The following is an 18,906-nucleotide window of genomic DNA, read 5'->3' as shown; positions in this document are numbered from 1 at the left end:
GCTGCTAGGTCTGTTTTCCTTGGAGAGAGGCTGAAATGTCTTGGGTCCTGCCATCTCCTTTATAGTCCTTGTATGTGACTCTCCACTGAAAGCTCCTTGAAATAAAGCCACCGAAGGACATCATGAATATAACAAAGTGTCACAAGTCTGATGCTGAATTGTCAGCTTCTTTGAGAACCTACATTGCCAAGACTAAAGCGGGGTGCACAGTTCCATTTCACAGATTTCCAATTTCTCTTGCTTAACTGCAGTGTGAAAACAAATTCAAAGATACATGTTTTGAATATAGGGCTTTATCACTAAAACAAAACAAAAAAAGCACTGAAATTATCTGCCTCCCTTCCCCTTGATTTATAATTGAGATTGCCACCTCAACTTAATAATCACTCTTAAGTCTTTGTACTTTTCTGAGATGAAGAATTTTCGCTGAACGTTCTTTCACAATTACTAAACTCTCAAAACAAAAATTATTTAATGAGAAGACCATTTTTACAATACATTACAGCATCCTGAAAGATACAGGAAAGCACAGAATTTTGTTTTGCTCTTGAAATGCAAAGTTAATATGGCAATACAATCATACATACAATCAGCATTATTGTATAATGTGGATATAACATGGGTAATGTGCTGCTGTGATTGGCAGGAATCTCTGGTGCATTTGGTTTACAAGATGTGGCTTTGATGACCAGCCTAACTAAAAACCTACTGACAGGGAACTAAAGACATATTCTTGGGAAGAATTCTCCCATGTGAAGGGATGCAGAAAGTAGAAAATTCCCTGTAAATAGTTTTACCAGTCACAATCAGAATTAATTTCTCAAATTAATTGGGATCTAACTCCACAATACACATGAAGCCAGATGTTATTACCAACAAAACCAGCAATCTGAGATAAAAGTGCATTTTCAGATGTCTATCTGAGTTTGGTGGTTCCCACATTACTGTCTCAGGGATAACATCTCAGCTGACAACCTTGAACCTTTCTCTTTCCTCAGATTTAATTACAATAACAAGCCACAAATCTTCAGCTTCACTTACAATTAGATTCTCTTAAACCAAACTAAAAGGCTGATCAGGCCTTTGAGCAGCCAGGTCTGGTGGAAAGTGTCCCTGTCCATCACAGAGGCATTGGAATTAGAGGATCTTTATGGTCCCTTCCAACCCAAACAATTTTTCCTCTATGAAAAATCAAGGACTCCTGACCTTAAAAGACAGATATTCAAAACACACTGTTTCCTTTCCTTTCCTTCCCCTCCATGCCAGGTGAAGCTTGGCCACAAAGCTGTAAAACAAAAAGCATTGAACTCTTTCTGGGTTTTTGAACCCCAAAGTTCTAGTTTTCAGGCTCTCCCACCCTTCCAAAAAATACTTCATCTAACTCAGAACTGTGCCTCCAGGAGCAACTCAAGTCAAAAGCCAAAGGGAGCTCAGTGGCAAGATAGGCTTGTACCTTTCCTTCATCCTTCTCCCAGTCTCCAATTATTTTCAGCTCAGAGGATCTCCTCAGCTAATTATTAATCCTCAATGGACCTATTTTCCAAATTCTTGTTCCACTCTCCTCTGAAGTTAATGTAAACTTTCTGCATTTTTATGCGACAGTAACACTTCAGACTAAACCTCTTGCTTATTCTTGAAGTAATGTCAGAGGGGAAGAGCATGAAGAATGAGTCATTCCTGCCTCCTGACTCAACTTTTGTCCTGGAATGCTATTTTTCTGCGAGGCTACAGGGACTAGGTGGGAACTACTGCTCCTTGCTGAAGTCAGTCATTCAGCTCCCCAGTGCAAAACTTCATTTTAATAAGGTATCGAAACAAAAGGTTTTACTGAAAGTCATAAAAGGCTGCTTAAAGCTGGAAGCTGACCAACACATAAAGCTTACGGACTTCTCCAATTCACTGAAAGCAGACTGGAAAATGAACTTTTGCTCACTGAAACAAAACATCACCAAGTAGCAAAAAAAAAAAAAAAAAACCTACTAAGAACTCAGCCTATATATCAGCAGTTCAGGGTAACATTATTTAACAAACTTCTTTTGCTGTCACAGGATTATGAATATTTCAACAAAAAAAAAACATTATTTAGGTTGAGAAAGACTCAACAACCATCACACCTGTAAAATACTACAGACCCTATAGTCTAAAACAAAGATAGTATTTTTTTTTTACATAAAACAATGAGAAAATGAGCAGATATTTACTTCTAAATAAATAAGATTCATGTGAGAACACAGTATTTTGCTTTCCTCCTGCCTCTCTTCTATCAGTTCTAGCACTCAGTGATGGAAACAAAGACAAGTATAAATCACTATATGCCATCAAGGCAAAACTGTCCCAGAGAGTCTGGCATCTTGCCCAGGATTTTACTCACTCCCTGATGAGTGGTGTTCTCTTCAGCTCAGATTTATCCAGCCTCATCAATAAATACCTCAAGCATGGTCATCTGATGGACATGATGAGATTAGATTCCAAAACATTAAGGGCTGTATACAGTATTTCACTGTTGTAAAGAAAATGGCAAATATCCCAGAGCAGGAACCATTTTCCTTATTCCTTACATTAAATGAACAAATTATTGTTCAATCCTTGATGGCCAAGCATAATATGAGGACTTTTTAAAAATTTACTAAGTGCTTTTTCTGTGCATTATTCTATGAGCCATTTTCTGCTCAGTGTTTGCTTTATAATCATCACCACTTTACTCACTTATGTATGATGTGGGAAAATATGTTCTTATCTGTGTCTTAGCAAGCAAGAGCTGGATTTGCTTACAAGCTTTCAGACCTTGCTTTTCTGAATCAGACCAGGAGACATAAAACAACAGGTTTTAATATGGCAAGCAATTAGAAGAGACTCAAAGCTCACAATCAGTCTCTTGCTCCATAGTCCAGTTAAAGCATATTTACCGATAGCAGAAGAGAATAACTACATAATCACTTGTGTGCAGTACAGGGCTCCAGCAGGTACAATGGAGAGAAGATGGAGAGACATGTCAGGAGTAGCCAAACAGCAGAGGAAACACAACATTCTGTTTGCAAGCTATTCAAGCAACACTCAGTCACCCACTGAGATCAGCCTGCATGTTTCCAATTTTGCTGAAGCAGGGCAGGCTTAAGTGTATTTATCAGAGAATTGGGAGCTATTGAACAATCAGTCTCAGCATAGCCAAAAGCAAAAGCGTGAGTTTGGGATCAAGGAATGCAGGTCAAGCTTATCAAACTATTATTACACATTGGAGAGCAGCAGTTTCTCTGAGTGGCTTCCAGGTCATGTCCAAGGTCAGCTGAACACAAGCATAGGGCACAGCAAGGTTTTAGATAACGTGGCTAATAAGATTCCAGGATGCCTAATGAGTTATTAACTTCTTTGCTGTGCTAGTGACAGCAAAATCAAAAACTTTATCTACCTCCAATGGCCATCCTTCAAACATGCTTCTGATGAGTGTTTTCAGGAGAACGAACAAAAAAAAAAAACATCATCATCACCAGGAAATAGTGAGAACATAGAAGTTACAGCCCTTTTAACACAATCAAGCATAACCTGTCAGAACTTACATGGAGTTAAGAAATACATTTTCATTCTCAGTGCACATCTGTAGAGTAGTAGAGGAATGCATGGAGGAAGAAGGCCTCTCTATTTTTTCAGGTTATATTCATCCTTAAATAGCTTTCAATTAGAAGTGAGGTTGTTCTTACCAGTACATTACAAACATCTTCCCTTTTCTTGATAAAAGTTACAGCATGAGCTTATATGACCAGAAGAAAGCAACACTAGAGGCCTGAAATCGTCACCTCCCACTTTAAAATACAGTGGATCTATGGAATTTGCCTAAAACTTGGAATTTGTGCTCACCTCAGGGTTCTGTATGGTCTAGTTCATTTGGTTTCTCCCTAGTCCCACAGGGTCAGACATACTTTTGAGAGGTCATAGGCCACTTTATTTCAAGCAGCTCAATGAAAAAGTAATAATTTTCAGCTCCCTATGGATTTTCATGCTTTCAAAAGGTCAAAGGCCCTGCAGAGCCCAGTTTGCCTTCTGGGCTGGAACAGTAAAGACACATCAGTTCCTATAGCCAGAGGCACCCAGAGCAGCGTGGCTGTCACTGAACTAACAGTGCTCAGATGCATCGATTAGAGGCGGGTTTGAACATTCTCCTGGCCAAAGCTCAAACAGTGGCCAAGGGAGAGCAGTGCAAAGGGCAGAAGGCAGAACAGCCTTCTCTCCTCCACAGGCTGCTGAGAGGACCTGCTGCCCACCCCAGTGAGACAGGAGGGAAAGGCTGCTGTGTCTGCATGCAAGGCAAGGAAGCAGCTCCAGCCTGGTGCCTGTCCCCTGAACTTCTCTGTCAGTACCACTGGGTGCTTTTAGAAAAGACTGGGAATGACAGCGAAAAGACCTAGCTCTGACAACTACACAGCCTCTCACTGAGAGTTGTGGTGTGACTTGCTACGAGCATCGCCCAGAAACATCCATAACCCTCACCCACGGGAAGAGCTCAGAAATGGAGCCCAGCAAAGGTAGAACCATATTCTTCGTAAGTACTGCTTTAATGTATTGGTTTAATAAAGGCATTTAAAAAAATAAAGCCCAAGACATACTGAAGAACCAGTGATATGAAAATCCTACTTGGGAAATTACTGTTCATTGAAGAATTGTTTGTATCCAGTGAAACTTTTCTCTGTATATTATTAAAGAGCAACAGTGGACACAAACGGGCAAGTGTGTCTCGTTCAGGTCTCGGTGATGGAAGGAGGGAATGAACCACAGAAAACTGTTTTAAACACACTCTTTAAATTCACATCAGAGCCCAACAGTGCTAGCTGTGTACCATGGAAAATAACTTGAATAACCAAGATAAACTGAGGGAAACCCATGAGCAGCAGCCTGCACATAAGCTGTGATCTGTCTCAGTCTCCTTTTTCAATACATATTGAAATATGAAAGCAAAGGTAAACATTTCCAAAGGGAACTCTCGGCCAGGACTGAATTTATTTCAAGAGCTATTTACCAGAAGTATTTCCAGGGTTGTATCAGCAGTTTTTTCTCTCAAATACCACACTGCATTTTCCCCAAATTAGCTCCTGCTCTTTGTACTGCTGTGTCCCTCATATTGCCATATCTTCTGAACAAGGACTCCTAAGTGCAAGCTCAAAACTTGGCAGAATTAGACATTCTGAAAGTTACAAATGCCTTCCCGCATGTATTTCTTCCTCCTCTTTTGCTCTGTAAGATTTCAGTACAGAAAAAAAACACCAAAATACTCAAACATTATCATATTTGTGGCCTCTGAAAGGCTAAAATGCTCAACTTTGCTTCAGCTGCTTCTTCCTTTTTTCCCTATGATTTGTCAAACGCTTGCATGCAACAGCCTGGTGTGTCAAAAGAAAAAGAAAGCAGCAGCAGTGCTACTTTTATCCTAGCGACAATGAAATTGGAGATCAAGTTGATCTGGACATTGAAATTTATACCAAATATTTTTTTTAAACATGGCTGAAACTAGAATACAATATAAAGCATGTCAAATATTGTAAACACTTAATTTGAGCAAGTAAAGGGCAATGCTGGAATATGAACTGCTATAAACAGGAATTTATGTCAGGAAGAAAGCACCCTGAGATGGATAAAAACTGGAATTGTCAAATGAGAAGTAGGATACAATGAAAACATTAAATAATATCTATAAAAAAGCAAGACACTTGATTCACAGCTAACACTTGGTTCTGGTTGAATAAGAGAAGAACATATCATGGTTAATGACTTATAAAAATTAGCATACAAGTTGTTTGGGTGAAACGAGATTTATCAGATTTTTGCTGGTCCATATCAATGCAACATAAGTTGTAAACCACAGCTGCACATCCAGCCCAGACATCTCCATGTAGATGATGCCAGCTTTTACCTACTGCTCTCCCTGCTTGGACACACTGCACTAGATTTTACAGAAAACCCCAGATGAAACTACAGTATCATCGTATAGCCTGCACATGATTATTCAGTATTTGCACAAGCAAACGCCCAGTTAAGTTCCTGGACTCAGGAGGCACCTGAGGCTTTTATCAGAAGCGGAAAGCTGGAATTCCTCTATTTCCTTCCTTTTGTTGCAAGGACAGCAGTGATTTTAAAGAGCAGGAGCAGCAGATTTCCTTGTTCTACAGCAAAACCATCCTTAACAATTAAATGCCCCAATACCTGCAACCACAGTGGCACCAATCCTCTATGTGTTTGAGAACTTCCTTTCTCATTGTTATGATTTAAGCCACTGCTATAGAAGCTGCACGTTCCCTTTGATGTTATTTCAATTCACATTTTTCATCTCAGCCAACTGCTCCTGAAGGGCGTTGATGTGCCTTTTGTGCAGATTCAGGCATTATTTTGATGACCATAATGAGGAGAAGCTTTCTGTTCGTTTGTTTTTAAATACAAGTTTAGATTGTGAAACAATTATGCAACTAGATCTTCAAAAACTCTTCTGTGACCACATGTTTGCCAGCATAATCTCATCTAAACAGGGATTTTTGTCTAAAAGTGACTCAGACAATAAGGCCACACAAGGATAACAGCACGTCAAGTGGTTTTCAATGGATAATAATAAAATTGCATGCAAGTTCCGCTTTTGTGTGAGGTTTTATGTTTGAGGGCATGTAACAGAACTGAAACATTTTTAAATGTCCACATAAAAAGCATTCACCATGCTTCAGATGAAAGAGTCATAGTAAAAGATTAAGCACATTTATTGCTATGTAGAAAAACATTTCAACATACCAGATGAAGATAACCATATGCAAAAGACATTTGCTTCAGTTCCTAATATAAGCCACCTAAATATAAATTTTACAAGCAACAGACAATGGCAAACCAGAAGAAGATGATGAATTCCAAAACCCCATATTCTCCATCAGTGCAAGTTTATCAGGACAGCCTGAAAAACAGCTGCACACTTGCCAGCACACACATCCCATTCCCATTCTGGAAAGCCTCTGCTGTGGGAGCTGGGCATCTCACACGTGCCATTGCCAAATTTAGCACACAGGCCTAAAGGTGCTGACACCCCTGTTAGAGAGGCTGGAAAAGAAGTGTACCAGCAGGAAGGTAGTGTACCAGTGTTACCCAGGAAAGCAACAGCTCTCAGAGGTGCTCTTCTGGCTGCTCAGCCTTCAAGCTCTGTATGGATAAGCTCACTACAAGCACCAAGACATCAATTTACACCCCACATCTATCCAATTTTACAGCTATACACCATTAAAGTGTCTCCACTGCGCAAAATACACATTCCTTGGTGTCCCAGAAATCATCACAAGCTGTTAAGGTTGTAGCAAAAAGTCAGGAAATGGTCCAACTCCTTGCTTAGACTTAGGGGAAAGAGAACTTTCTGAGGAGATTATCTGCTGAGCCAACCTCCAGCATCAGCCAGAAATGCAGCACGCACTGCAAAGACATTAATGAACGTTTCCTGCTACTTGTTGGAAGTCCTTCCCTAACCAGTGGTCTCTCAACATCATATTCTTGATCAAGAAATATCTTTTCTAACTACAGGTTCTTCATGGGAAATATACAAGCAGGAAAGGAAATTATATATTATATATTGTCCAGCATTTTATGATGGTGAAATCCAAGAATGTTCTCATCTTGCTTTGAGGCTGTCTGTCATTCAGCCAGGAGGACTGAAGAGCTGCTATGACATACTCATGTTTTACTCCTCGTTATTTAGAAGTCAGAAAGGATAGGAGAAAATAGGAATTGTCCTCAAGAGGAATATCCAGTCAAAACTCTGACAAACACACAAAACATTCTTCCCTTCTGGCAATTCTGTCTCTTGGCAAGTAGCATATCCATTATTTTACTTCTAATGGAGCTGTGAAAAGTTCTTAGGCTTTTTTCTAGCTTGAGCAAGTACATGGAACATCGCCTTTGAGTCAATGATTTTGTACACGTCAGCAAAGCCCAATGTTCCAACAATTGTTTGTCAATGGCATGCACTGAATTAGTGGATGGGTTTTGGTGACAGAAACTCCAGTGAAGTCAACGGGAAGCTTGCCTGACTTAAAACCCAAGAACGTGGTGTAATACAAACCATACATAAAGGAACCTAAAGGTGTTGTGTAATAAGCTCGATTGAATTTCTAGATTTTCTAGGTGCTTATTTCCTTCCTAATGTCATTAAAAGATTCTGCAGAGCTCATGAACAGCAGTCAAACATTCCCAAAGACTTATAGAAGGATAAGGATACTTGTATCAAAAAGGACAATACAAACATTACCTGACATTAAGAAAGTTTCCGCTGCTTTTAAAAGACTGTTACTTTTGGGGTGGCAGGAATTAGACTACAGTGAAAATATCACTACTTAAATACTCTTTTTTGGCCTGCTTTCATATTTTTTTCCTAGCTTTCCTAAACAGGTAAAAAAAACTGGTTAAAAAATCCGAAGGAAACACACAAAAATACTACACTGAACCTGAGGTTTGATAAACAAGAATAATTGCCACCTGAAAAAAAAAGCACAACTAACACACTTGTTAAGATTTAGAAAGCCTACACAAAGAAGGGGAAAACAGTAATCAGAGCTGTCTACAAAAATGGGAAAAATGGTTTAATGTTTGGACTAACTCTATAAACTTGCTATCAATCAGAACCAAAACATACAGCTAAAATCTCAAAATCACTTACACAGAAATTTACAACCTACAAATTTCAAGTTACTCTTTTCATGGAGTTGGATTAGTTAGTGTAACAGCGTATCATTCTTTGCATTTTACACAATTTACAATCCTGCTGCAAGTGCACATCCGTATCCACATCTACTGACAATGTTCAGACATCACTAGGAAGACCACTGGTTTCAAAAGCAAAAGGCTCAGACTAGGAGACCAAGGTCTTGAGAATGAAGCCAAAAAACAAGGAGATAGAATGTGCACTGGGATTAATTATTTGGTTGCAGAGTCCAGGTTTAGGAAAAGAAAGGGAATTCAAGAGTAAAATTAACAAGAGAAGAGGTCAGAAAGCTGAGTAAGCAGGACAATGAGGTCAAAGCAGGCAGGAAACATGAAACTGCTATGGTACTGCAGTTAGGAGGAAAATGGAAAAGGGACAGGTCTCTTAGAATGTGTACTGGAGCAAGGAGAATTATCTGGCAAGGATTATGAATTTAAAAAGCAAAAATAAAGGGGGGGACGTGGCCATGAGAGATCTCAGATGCCATAAAGAGATGGCAAACAACAACAAGCACAGACTGGATGAGGACTCTGGGGCCACTGGTACAAAGAGAAGCTGGGATTTGGTTAGGACTATGAACCCAACAGTTTTGTTCCTGCTAGTAATACATATGTCAGCCTCTGCTTTACCAGTTTCATCTTCACAAAGCCTAGGAAATGACTTGACTATGTTTAAAAAAACACCAGAAAACCTCCCTTTTACATTTCTCTTTTAGTTAGCGATTCTTTCTTGGGATTGATTGCTAGGGATTTTCTTCTTTCCTTACAGTCTTTTCTACAGCATTTCTTGTAATGATGTGATGGAAAAATTGAGATGGCAATTGATCCAAGGCCACACAGCTTGCCAATACCAGAACCAGTACACAGGCTAAATGCCTCCCTCTCAAACCTAATGCTTATTCTTCCACCCTGTGCTTCTCTGCTGCTAGGGATGCTGAGTCAGAAGCAGGGTTTCTGAGAACTCTGGGAAACCTTGAGCCTAAATCCCATTATATTCAACTTCCTCAGAATCACACAGTGATGCATAATCTTTCTGGAAGAAACCCTCCAGGATTTTTTGGCACAATTTCCCTTCTTCCCATCCTGACTCCAGTCCCTTTCCAGCCACCTCAGCATTGTTCTTCCAGCTTCTGTCACTCAGTCCTCATTCCTCAAACACTCTGTGTGAGCTCCCGCAGCTGCAGCAGTTCTGGCATCAGACCCAAGGTAACAAACCTATCAGAGCTTATTAGCTCAGTGTGCACTCTGTTCCTCATCCTGATGTTGGCATCTCTCATTCCTCTACTCACTCGCAAGCTGGGAACTGGCACACAGGAGGGTGAGAGCAGTGATACAACAGAACCAAAAGCTTTTGTGCAGTGTTCTTCCTCACACAGAAGAGCCATCCTTTCTTTTCCCAACCCCCTCACCCCCACTTTGCCCTCTAACACTTCGTGATTTCACACAAGAAAAATTGAACCTGTTCTATGTGGTGACTCAAGAATTCTCTGATACAAAAATTGCTGAAGTTTGTTATGCCAATATTTAGAAATGTAGTAGATAGTCATACCAATGCCTATTGTGTCAGTCTCCTAAAAATAATGCCAGGAAAAAAAAAATTAAAACAACTTTCTCTTTTTTTAGTATAGGGATCCTCTGTTCTACAGGATACTCCCACAGTGATCAAGTAATAAAGCAGCCACATTTCCTGAAAGGCAAGCACCCTATCCATAGGCAAACACGAACACTGGCTGGCACAAAAACTGACAAGCAAGCAGAAATCTCATCTCTCTTTTCACAAGGTCCTATGTGAGATTTAACATATTAGTCCAAAGGTGACATCTCATTACAAGGCATATATGAAACACAAGAGACCTTTCTTTATATTTAACTAGTGCAGAAGAGGATTTCCTTCCTATAAAAACGACAAGGAAGGGAAAGCAGAACCATCAAAACAACAGAAGGAAGGTTTCCCTGCTTTTTTATCCAAAGCATAAACAACCAACAGAGTTACCTTCCCTGGAACGTGTTGTAAACCTTGGTCTTAACCTCATTATGTTATCACCATGCTGTGACACTGACCAGGCTTGTGCCATTTGCAGTTGCCAGTAAAGTGACAGAAGCATTTTCCTCTCAGCTTCCTATCTTAGGCAGTCTACAGTTTTATTCCTAAATGTATGTTATCTCTGTCCTAATGCATAATTGCAGGGATAACAAGCAGAAAGCCTCTGTATCAGCCACAGCCTCTGATGCAGGCTGACGTTAATTCCCCTCAAAGCAGCTCCAATTTTCCTGATTGCATTAACACACAACTGTTCTTTGCACAGGGTTATACGTGAGCTTACTTTATTTGTAAATTTAAATTAAGTCTCAGCAAGTTCATTAATGCAAAAAAAAAAATGTACCTAATACAACTGCCCTCCATTTGTGTAAGTTCAATAATTTTCCAGTTACTTCCGCAGTAACACCGGAAAAGTAACACATAAAAACTGGTGAAGCCAATATTAAGCATTTTTATGAGTACATTATACTGTTGCAGCATATTTCTCAAAGCCAGTGACAAAGACACTGCAGTGAGCATAAAAATCGGAAATTTGGGGTTTAGGATAGATGCTGATTTCAAAACCGAAAGGGCTTCACAGTCCAAAGTATCTTAGACTTGATATAAAAGCCTGAAGATTTAAAGGAATTATTATTATAGGAAGATAGATTGCAGAGAAATAGGTAGAATATCTATGTAGTGATAAACCTAAATTTGTAATACACAACAGTTATTCCCAATTCCTAAGTAATGTGAAAGGGAAGGAATCATTTACTGGACTCTTCTGTAACTAGTTTCAGTGTTCATCACTGAGGAATCGTATCAAATAGGTCTTGCAGCTAAAGGCAAATGGAGACACGGAAGAGGTCGCTGGTTTTGTTCAGGTACATGGGGAAAGTACAGAGCATTGTGTGTGCCCTATGTGAGAAAACAGCAACAAAATGCACACAACAACAGCAAACACAGACTACTAACAAGAGATCACAGCCTACCGAGCAGTCAGAGCTCCAGAGTTTGATCTACAATGTAAAAGAGTCTTGACTTCAAGAGTCCACACTAAGCATCCCATTTTCCAGTTTTAATTATTTTTTCTATTAGGACACAAAGTGGAGTCAAGCAGATTACTCATTTAACTTTCTTCTTCCCTACTTCTGTGAAACAGCTATCTAGGTAAATTAACAATTCCTCCTCATCCTCAAGGCTTCAACATTTCCAAACTTTCCTGAGATGACAACTCCTGCTTGCTAGGTTATGTAAAACTTTACCAACAAATAACACAAGTGTTGTTATAGACATTCTAAATGATGCAAAAGACATCTTGGAAAACAGATGCAGAATGCAAATTCAAATCACAAGGCGCACATATTTCTTGATAGCAGAACAGTTTCAATGCACCTTGTTCATTTACAAACATACTTCCAGCCTGGTTTTCACCAGCAGTCTCCTCACTGAATTGAGGCAAATACCCACAACCCATTTAAACTCAAAACAAGCTGTGAGTCCTCTCACCTTCAAATATGTTTCATTTTCCTCTCTGAACCCTGCAAGCCAGAAAATGCAATGAACATACCTGTTTCCCTCACCAGGAAAAAAACTGAATCTATTTTTTATTACTAAAACACAGCAATTTTTGAGATGTACCCTACCGAAGTTTTTAAAATATACACACCACAACTCATAATTGTTAAATGCTAAGTCACACAAACAAAGAACAGCCAAAGCGACACAAGACCAGCTCATGTGTACTTTATGTGTAGAGTAGCTCACAATCACTTACCGCCTCCTGCTTCTCTCTTGGTACTTTTTTAAGGAGTTACAGTGCAACATGCACTACATTACAAGTTTTTTATTTAAGCATAGAAGTATTGTTTCAGCCATTTCAGAAGTTTGCAATACATTTCCTAAAACTTCAAGAGAGATTTCGTTAGACGACTGGTTCCCAAGAACATCTTGAATCTTTTTAACTACAATGTCTGTCTGCCATCCCAGCTGTTGCTACTTTAGAAGTATGGCTTTTGTTTTCCTCCACTGTTGTTCTAAAATTTCTTAAGTCTCAATAAATTTTATTCAGGAAATAGCATCCCTGCTCCTAAACTCTGGGAGTAAGTTTTCATCCTGATTCAACCTGACAAGTAGGAGATTTATTCACATATTTGACAGGGGAAAAAATATTTTCTGCTAATTCAGTGAACTGCATTCCAGAGCTGGTTTGTGTTTTGCCCTTACTGAACAGAATTCTTTGCTATGATTTCATGCGAAGCCAAAAGTAAACACGCTTCCTTTTTATACAGCTCAATCCCAAAGTACCAACACTGACATCAGTGGTAACAGAAGAAAAGTTGCATTCCCCCAACAAGAGGGAATTATTAAAAAAAAAATAAATAAAGAGAAACACCAAACCGAACAAACCCAACCCCACAAATATTGTTCAGCCAAATCCATGCACGTGTCTGAAATGAAAACATTAATTAGTTATCAGTCACTTGAGAGGAGGACAGTACCAACTTCACAATAGCACACAGTAAAACAAAAACCACCAGGGTAATCCCTGACTAAAATATACCTCCCACAAATACCTGCAGGCTAAAATTTACCAAGCACTTTTGCAGAATGCTGGAATTTGTTCATCTAGACATCACACACAGCATCTGTGCAACTTTCTGGAATATCCTTCTCCAAAACCACTTCCACTGAAACAGGTAGCAAAATGACTTGACAAGACACAGCAATCAAAACCAACTTTTGTGATGTTCTAATCTTTGGTGGATATATTCACATTCCCTACCTTCACAAGTCTCCTGAATCACTTTTCAAAAGGACTTTGAAAATAGCAAGACTAATCACCATCAAGGACTTACCAGATTGGAATTGGTGGCATTGGAATCATCTTCTGGAAAGGGGATATAGATAGCTAAGGCCACACAATTGGCAAAAATAGTCAGTAAAATAATTATTTCAAATGGTCTGAGGAATGGAGTCAAGGAAATTGTTCCAAAATGAGCACACAAAAAGAAATAAATAAGAAAAAAGGATTTATAAGAATTCTGTTTAAAGAAAGCATTCCAAGCCCCTTATATTTTGAAAAGAAACATATGCCTTTTTAAGCACTTTTAAGAGCTCCCAGCCAAAAATTTTCCTAATATGTCAAAAGCAGCGTAGGCCAGTCGCGTGCCAGAGTAAACACAGATTTCTTACTAGTTTTTTCTTCCTTTACTTATTTAGATTGCATTTTCCCAATTTTCCTTCCATTGTGTCTGCACTAGTTTTATAAAAGAAACCGGTACTATAACAGCTGCCCCTGTTGTTTTTAGGATTATTTTCTCGTGGTTGTTTTCACTGGCATTTATAAATTCTCAGATAATTTTAACAAACACTTTGGGGTTTTTCCTCTTTTGTTGCAGCTGCTGCTTTATTTTTGCTTCTCTTTCTCAGTTTCTCTCTCATATCTTGGAGTTAAATGTGAGGGCTCGACTAATACATGCATACATGGTTAGAAGGCATTTTAAAAAGGATAAATTGTGTTAAGGCAAAAAAAAAAGCCTTTGTCCAAAATGTGTTTACATTGCACACTGCCATGTATATTTATTTTGCTTAAAAATTATTTGGGGGAGTATTTATTGTTCTCTTAATTGCATTTCATTTGGCATCAGAGGGAACACAAACATTCCAGCACAGGAAGCTGAGAGTCCCTTCTGACAGGGAAACAGTTCAAAAGAATTTCAACCTTGCATCAGCTTCGCTGAGGAAGAGAGAAACCAAACGTTTGGAATGTTCAACAAAGAAAACCTGCACAGGCTCAATGCCCCCCTGAATGCCCACTGGAACCAAAGGGCATTTTTCTACTGACCAATGTCCTGGCACTGCACTTTATCTACTTCAATGCTCTCCCTAATCTCAGTTGCCATGAACCATCTCCAAACTCAGACTAGAGAACAGATTTATGGTCTGTCTACATTTACTAGTCTGCAAGAATATCCTGGAGGCTACTTCTGGGATAACTCACCAGTACTCTGGAAGTGAACGAGGGGCAGGATAGAACAGGGAGAATGCCAAACATAACCTGTGCCACAGAGTGCATTTGAGCATGACTTTTATCTACCATGGGACTGCCAAATGTCAGCACAGCATGTATGATTTTGGTCAGCAGACTGCTGTTCTCATCAGGTTTAAGCAGAAAGGAGCTCTTTCCATGTTAAGCTGATCTGCAAGATATACACAAATTCCAGGCACCTGACCACTGTTTATACTCACATACATTCTACATTTCACATATGAAGACGTCAGAGGGTCCCAGACTCACCAGATTACTGTGCCTAAGCCCCTGAATAATAGGAGATAAATGGTACCACAGAGGCAGAAGAGCAGATCAGGACAGGAAGACTGTATGAGAAATCAGTAAGACTTCTCAGGTATGTAATAATCCCAGGCTGTTTGTATAATGGTTACAGCTCAAAGACCTGAATTTCCATAGGCTTTCTTTTTCTTAATAACTTCCCCGCCCCCCAGATTTCTTTTTGTTTGTTTTTGCAGAATTATTATCCATCAATTTACCACTGTTTACATATATTTTCTTTTATTTGTAGTATCTTTTTGCACCATAAACATTGAATTCTATAAAATCTACCAATACACTGCATAAAAGGCAGAAAATTAAATACACAGCTAAATCTTTGCAAAATAAGGTGATTACTTCATTTCATTTTTTCTTGCATGCAATTGCTCATTCAGGCTCTTAACACTGTGACATTTGGGTAAGAAACACCACAGAAGTACTATTTGATATTTGTTCAATACCTATTATGCTTAAACTTTAGTGGTGCAACAAATTAGGCTAAGCCTTTCACAGTAGTTCTTAGCAAGTGGGAAAAATCAGAATATAGAATTAAACTAAATCTTGTCACAATTCTTTAATATTGCTTGTTGTCATTGCAGCATTTCATGTTTACAAGCTCTAGATGTCTAGATGACAGGTTCTGATAGAAAAAAACATTTCCATCAACTCACCTAAAAACCAAACAAAGCCCCAGACTGCAAGCTTCAGCATCTTTGTATTGCTTTAGTTGCACTGTTTGGTCAACACATCATTGACATCATTCATTGGTGAGCTCCTTTATGTATCAAATGTCACTCTGCTTTCCCTGAAGAGATGTGGTGACTGGGGTGCTGCTAAGCAAACCAATATTCAGTTTTATCCTCTTAGTCATCACCCATCATCTTATGCTTAAAGTACCAGACTTTTGTCAGAAGCAATAACAAGCAGCAAACTTAATCAGGGGATTAAAAATTAGCATCTGAAGAAGAAAGGAGCAGGCAGGCAGGCAGTTTAAGGACATTGAAGGATTGACAGAAGCATTTTTAACAAGTTCTTCATCTGAAAAGTATGTCCATGTGAGCAATGCTTAATATACTGATTTCCTGTTTTCCCCCAACATTCCACCAGACACCCAAAGGAATAATATTATCACATTGTCTTAAATGCCTTAATTCATTTTTCTATCATATTAATTAGTGCCACAATCTGTAGTGGCTTTCCTTGGCATGCTTATCTATCCCTAAAAACATTCTTTTTCTTTTGTATTTCCAGAAGAACCCCATTAGCTTATGATTACTGTTCAGGGTTAATCCTGATTTCTCTTTGAGGATGCAAAGGAGGCCTAGTTCGTTTCAGTTTGAGTCTTCCACCAAAGACTCAAATTCCAGTTTGCACTGATCAGACCTGGATGACTGAAAAGGCTTTGCTCTTTGCACACAATAAAGCAATGATCAGACTCTCCCTGACTTTCCAGGGAAGTGGCACCAACCTCTTCACTCTGCAGTTCTGTGTCAGTGGTTATCATCTATCATCTGTGACACCATCTGTCTCTTGTTCAGACTGTCAGATCTGGCTCTGCACTGCATTTGAACATGTTACTTTAACTGTAATTTCTTTTTCCTCTTCTTTGAGATAACCATTAGCCCTTACCGCACATTACCGAGTGTTATTTATTGTATATTTAACTGGAATTACAATATAATTAACAGTTCTCAACCCAGACTCAGGGTCTGACTGCAAAAACCTTAGGAGTTGTTTGTTTTTTTTGTTTTTTTTTGTTTTTTACCTTGTTCTTTTGCCCCATTCTTTTCTCCACACTAGAAAGTGTGATGTCACATGTTTAACAAAAAAAGTGTATGATTCAAAGTACCAGAGCTTTGGATTGGTGATGTCTCTAAAAAAATAAAAAAAATACAATTAAAAAAAATGGGAAAGCCAGCAGCTGCTGTCAATCCCATTGAATCAGTTCAGTTCTGACCTCAGATACCTTGAATACCTGCCATGCATTTCAGCCTGGACCATAACTTTCACAAAGAGCAGGTTCAACCACCAAGCTTTATCATTCAAGCTTCCAGAGTGGTTTCTCACACCAGGGTATAGTTAAGGTTGCAGTTCTAATCCTCTTTCTTGATGCATCCCCCTTCAGCATAAACCACCTCACTTAAGACACCAAAAATTATCAGTGTACTTTAAGTTCCCAATGGTTTCTTTCTGTTGGATCTCAGAAATGTGGGGGTTTTTTTGAGCTGTCTGTGCTTTCTGGCACTGATCCCCTGGAGAACACTGCTTTTGACCTGACACCTTGGAGAAGGCTTCCAAATTTGAGTGATGGAGTTGGAATCACTTCAAATAAAAGTGTGCAGTTAAATAGAAGCATGTGATTTCACATTGTGAAGGTTTTTTAATTTGAGGTTTTTATAACATAGCAATAGGTATGGGACAAGATGGAGGATTTTGGGTAGTGTCTCCTTTCGTGTTCATCTTCCCTCTTCATGGTTTTAAATAGTAGTTTCTGGTTGAATGGTTAATGCTGCACTGCGGGTAACAGGAGTTTGGTTATTGGGTCAATGCTATAAATAATATAGGTGTTAATTCTCTATTGGACTGTTCAGCTTTAAAAGACCTTGTCACTAGCTAAATTCATGTCCATTTTGCTCTTTTCTATCTGGTGGCTAGAAGTGTTGCTGAACTTTCTGTACTTTAGATAAGATTTAATAAACAACCCAGCCCAAACACAAGAAAATCCATTTCCTTCTTGTGTTTTTTAATCCTGGCTCCAAGTGAAGACAGAAGAAACTCCAGACAAGCCACTAATTAAGCACTGCAAAACACCACCCTATTACAAGTAGTGTGCCCGTGTCAGGCTACATCTTTCAAGCAAATGCACTGATTTCCCCCCACCCAGGAACAGGATGTGCCCCAGCGCCTGTGTGGCTGTGCCAAAGGATATTTCCATTCGACGATGCTGATGCACGCTCTCCGGATGGGATTCTTCAGCGTGAGGCACAGCAGCGCCCGGGGAGGGCGTGTGGCTGTGGTGGTACCCTGCTTCTTCTGCTTGCCATACTGCTGCCGTTTCCTCTGCGTGGAGCTGGCCGTGGAGATGGTGGCGTTGCCAGCACTGCCCATCAGCTTGGCTTGCCTGGCAGCATCGATGGCAGCCTGCCAGGACAGAGCTGCCCCCGGAGTGGGGATGTGCTCTGGGGCAAGCCCTGCAGCTGCATTGGCATTCATGTTGGCATGAGCTGGACGGGGACTCCCATAGTTGGAACCTGCCAGAGGGAAAAAAAATATAAAAAATGAAAACAAAGCAGAGAAATTTGCAAAGACATTTTTCTCAGCTGTGGAAGAGATTGCTAGTGGTTTTTAGAGGCCTTCAGTGTAGGGTAGTGTAGGTAATTCAAATTCTTCATTGTAAAGTAATACTACAATGCAGTCCTTGCAAGAGATTCCCAACAAGACTGATGGATGCTGAGCAGTTAGAAGTGCCTCCAATCGATGCAGTCTCCAGAGATTCAGAAGAAATAAAATATCCTATCTTTTTCACCGACGTATTTTGCAAGTTGGACTCTGAGACCTCAAAAGCTAGGTCCAGTCCTCATCACCTTCTCACTCAGACATGCAGCACTATGCTAGCTGGTACATGGCAAAGGACCCAAATGAAATTGTCAAGGCCTATCATAAAAACCTTCATGCTTCTTTGAGATTATCTCAAGGGAAAGTGAAACTTTATGAAAAAGCTTAATTCTCCCTACAAACAGTACTTACACGTACATCTAAGTACAGCCTGAGCAGAAGGGACAGTGAAGCAGAAACCAGCACACAAAGGCGCAGCTCATGGCTTTTGTGCTCTGTATGTTCTTGT

General features: G+C 39.5%; 1 protein-coding gene across 2 annotated transcripts in view; it reads right to left on the bottom strand.

Annotated features, from left to right (window-relative positions):
• Window positions 1-18,906, bottom strand: part of CACNA1C (calcium voltage-gated channel subunit alpha1 C) — a 445,763-nt gene that overhangs the window by 357,539 nt on the left and 69,318 nt on the right. For both annotated transcript variants that reach the window (XM_062491895.1, XM_062491894.1), the window contains exons 2-3: window positions 17,990-18,313; window positions 13,588-13,691 (exon numbers count right to left, since the gene is read on the bottom strand). In XM_062491895.1, coding sequence (XP_062347879.1) covers window positions 13,588-13,691; window positions 17,990-18,313 — 428 coding nt within the window. The remainder of the gene's footprint in view (window positions 1-13,587; window positions 13,692-17,989; window positions 18,314-18,906) is intronic.

Source organism: Cinclus cinclus, chromosome 4, assembly GCF_963662255.1.
Source record: "Cinclus cinclus chromosome 4, bCinCin1.1, whole genome shotgun sequence".
NCBI classification, from domain to species: domain Eukaryota; kingdom Metazoa; phylum Chordata; class Aves; order Passeriformes; family Cinclidae; genus Cinclus; species Cinclus cinclus.
The sequence above is the reverse complement of the archived record's forward strand: the minus strand, read 5'-3'. Positions and strand labels throughout refer to the sequence as shown.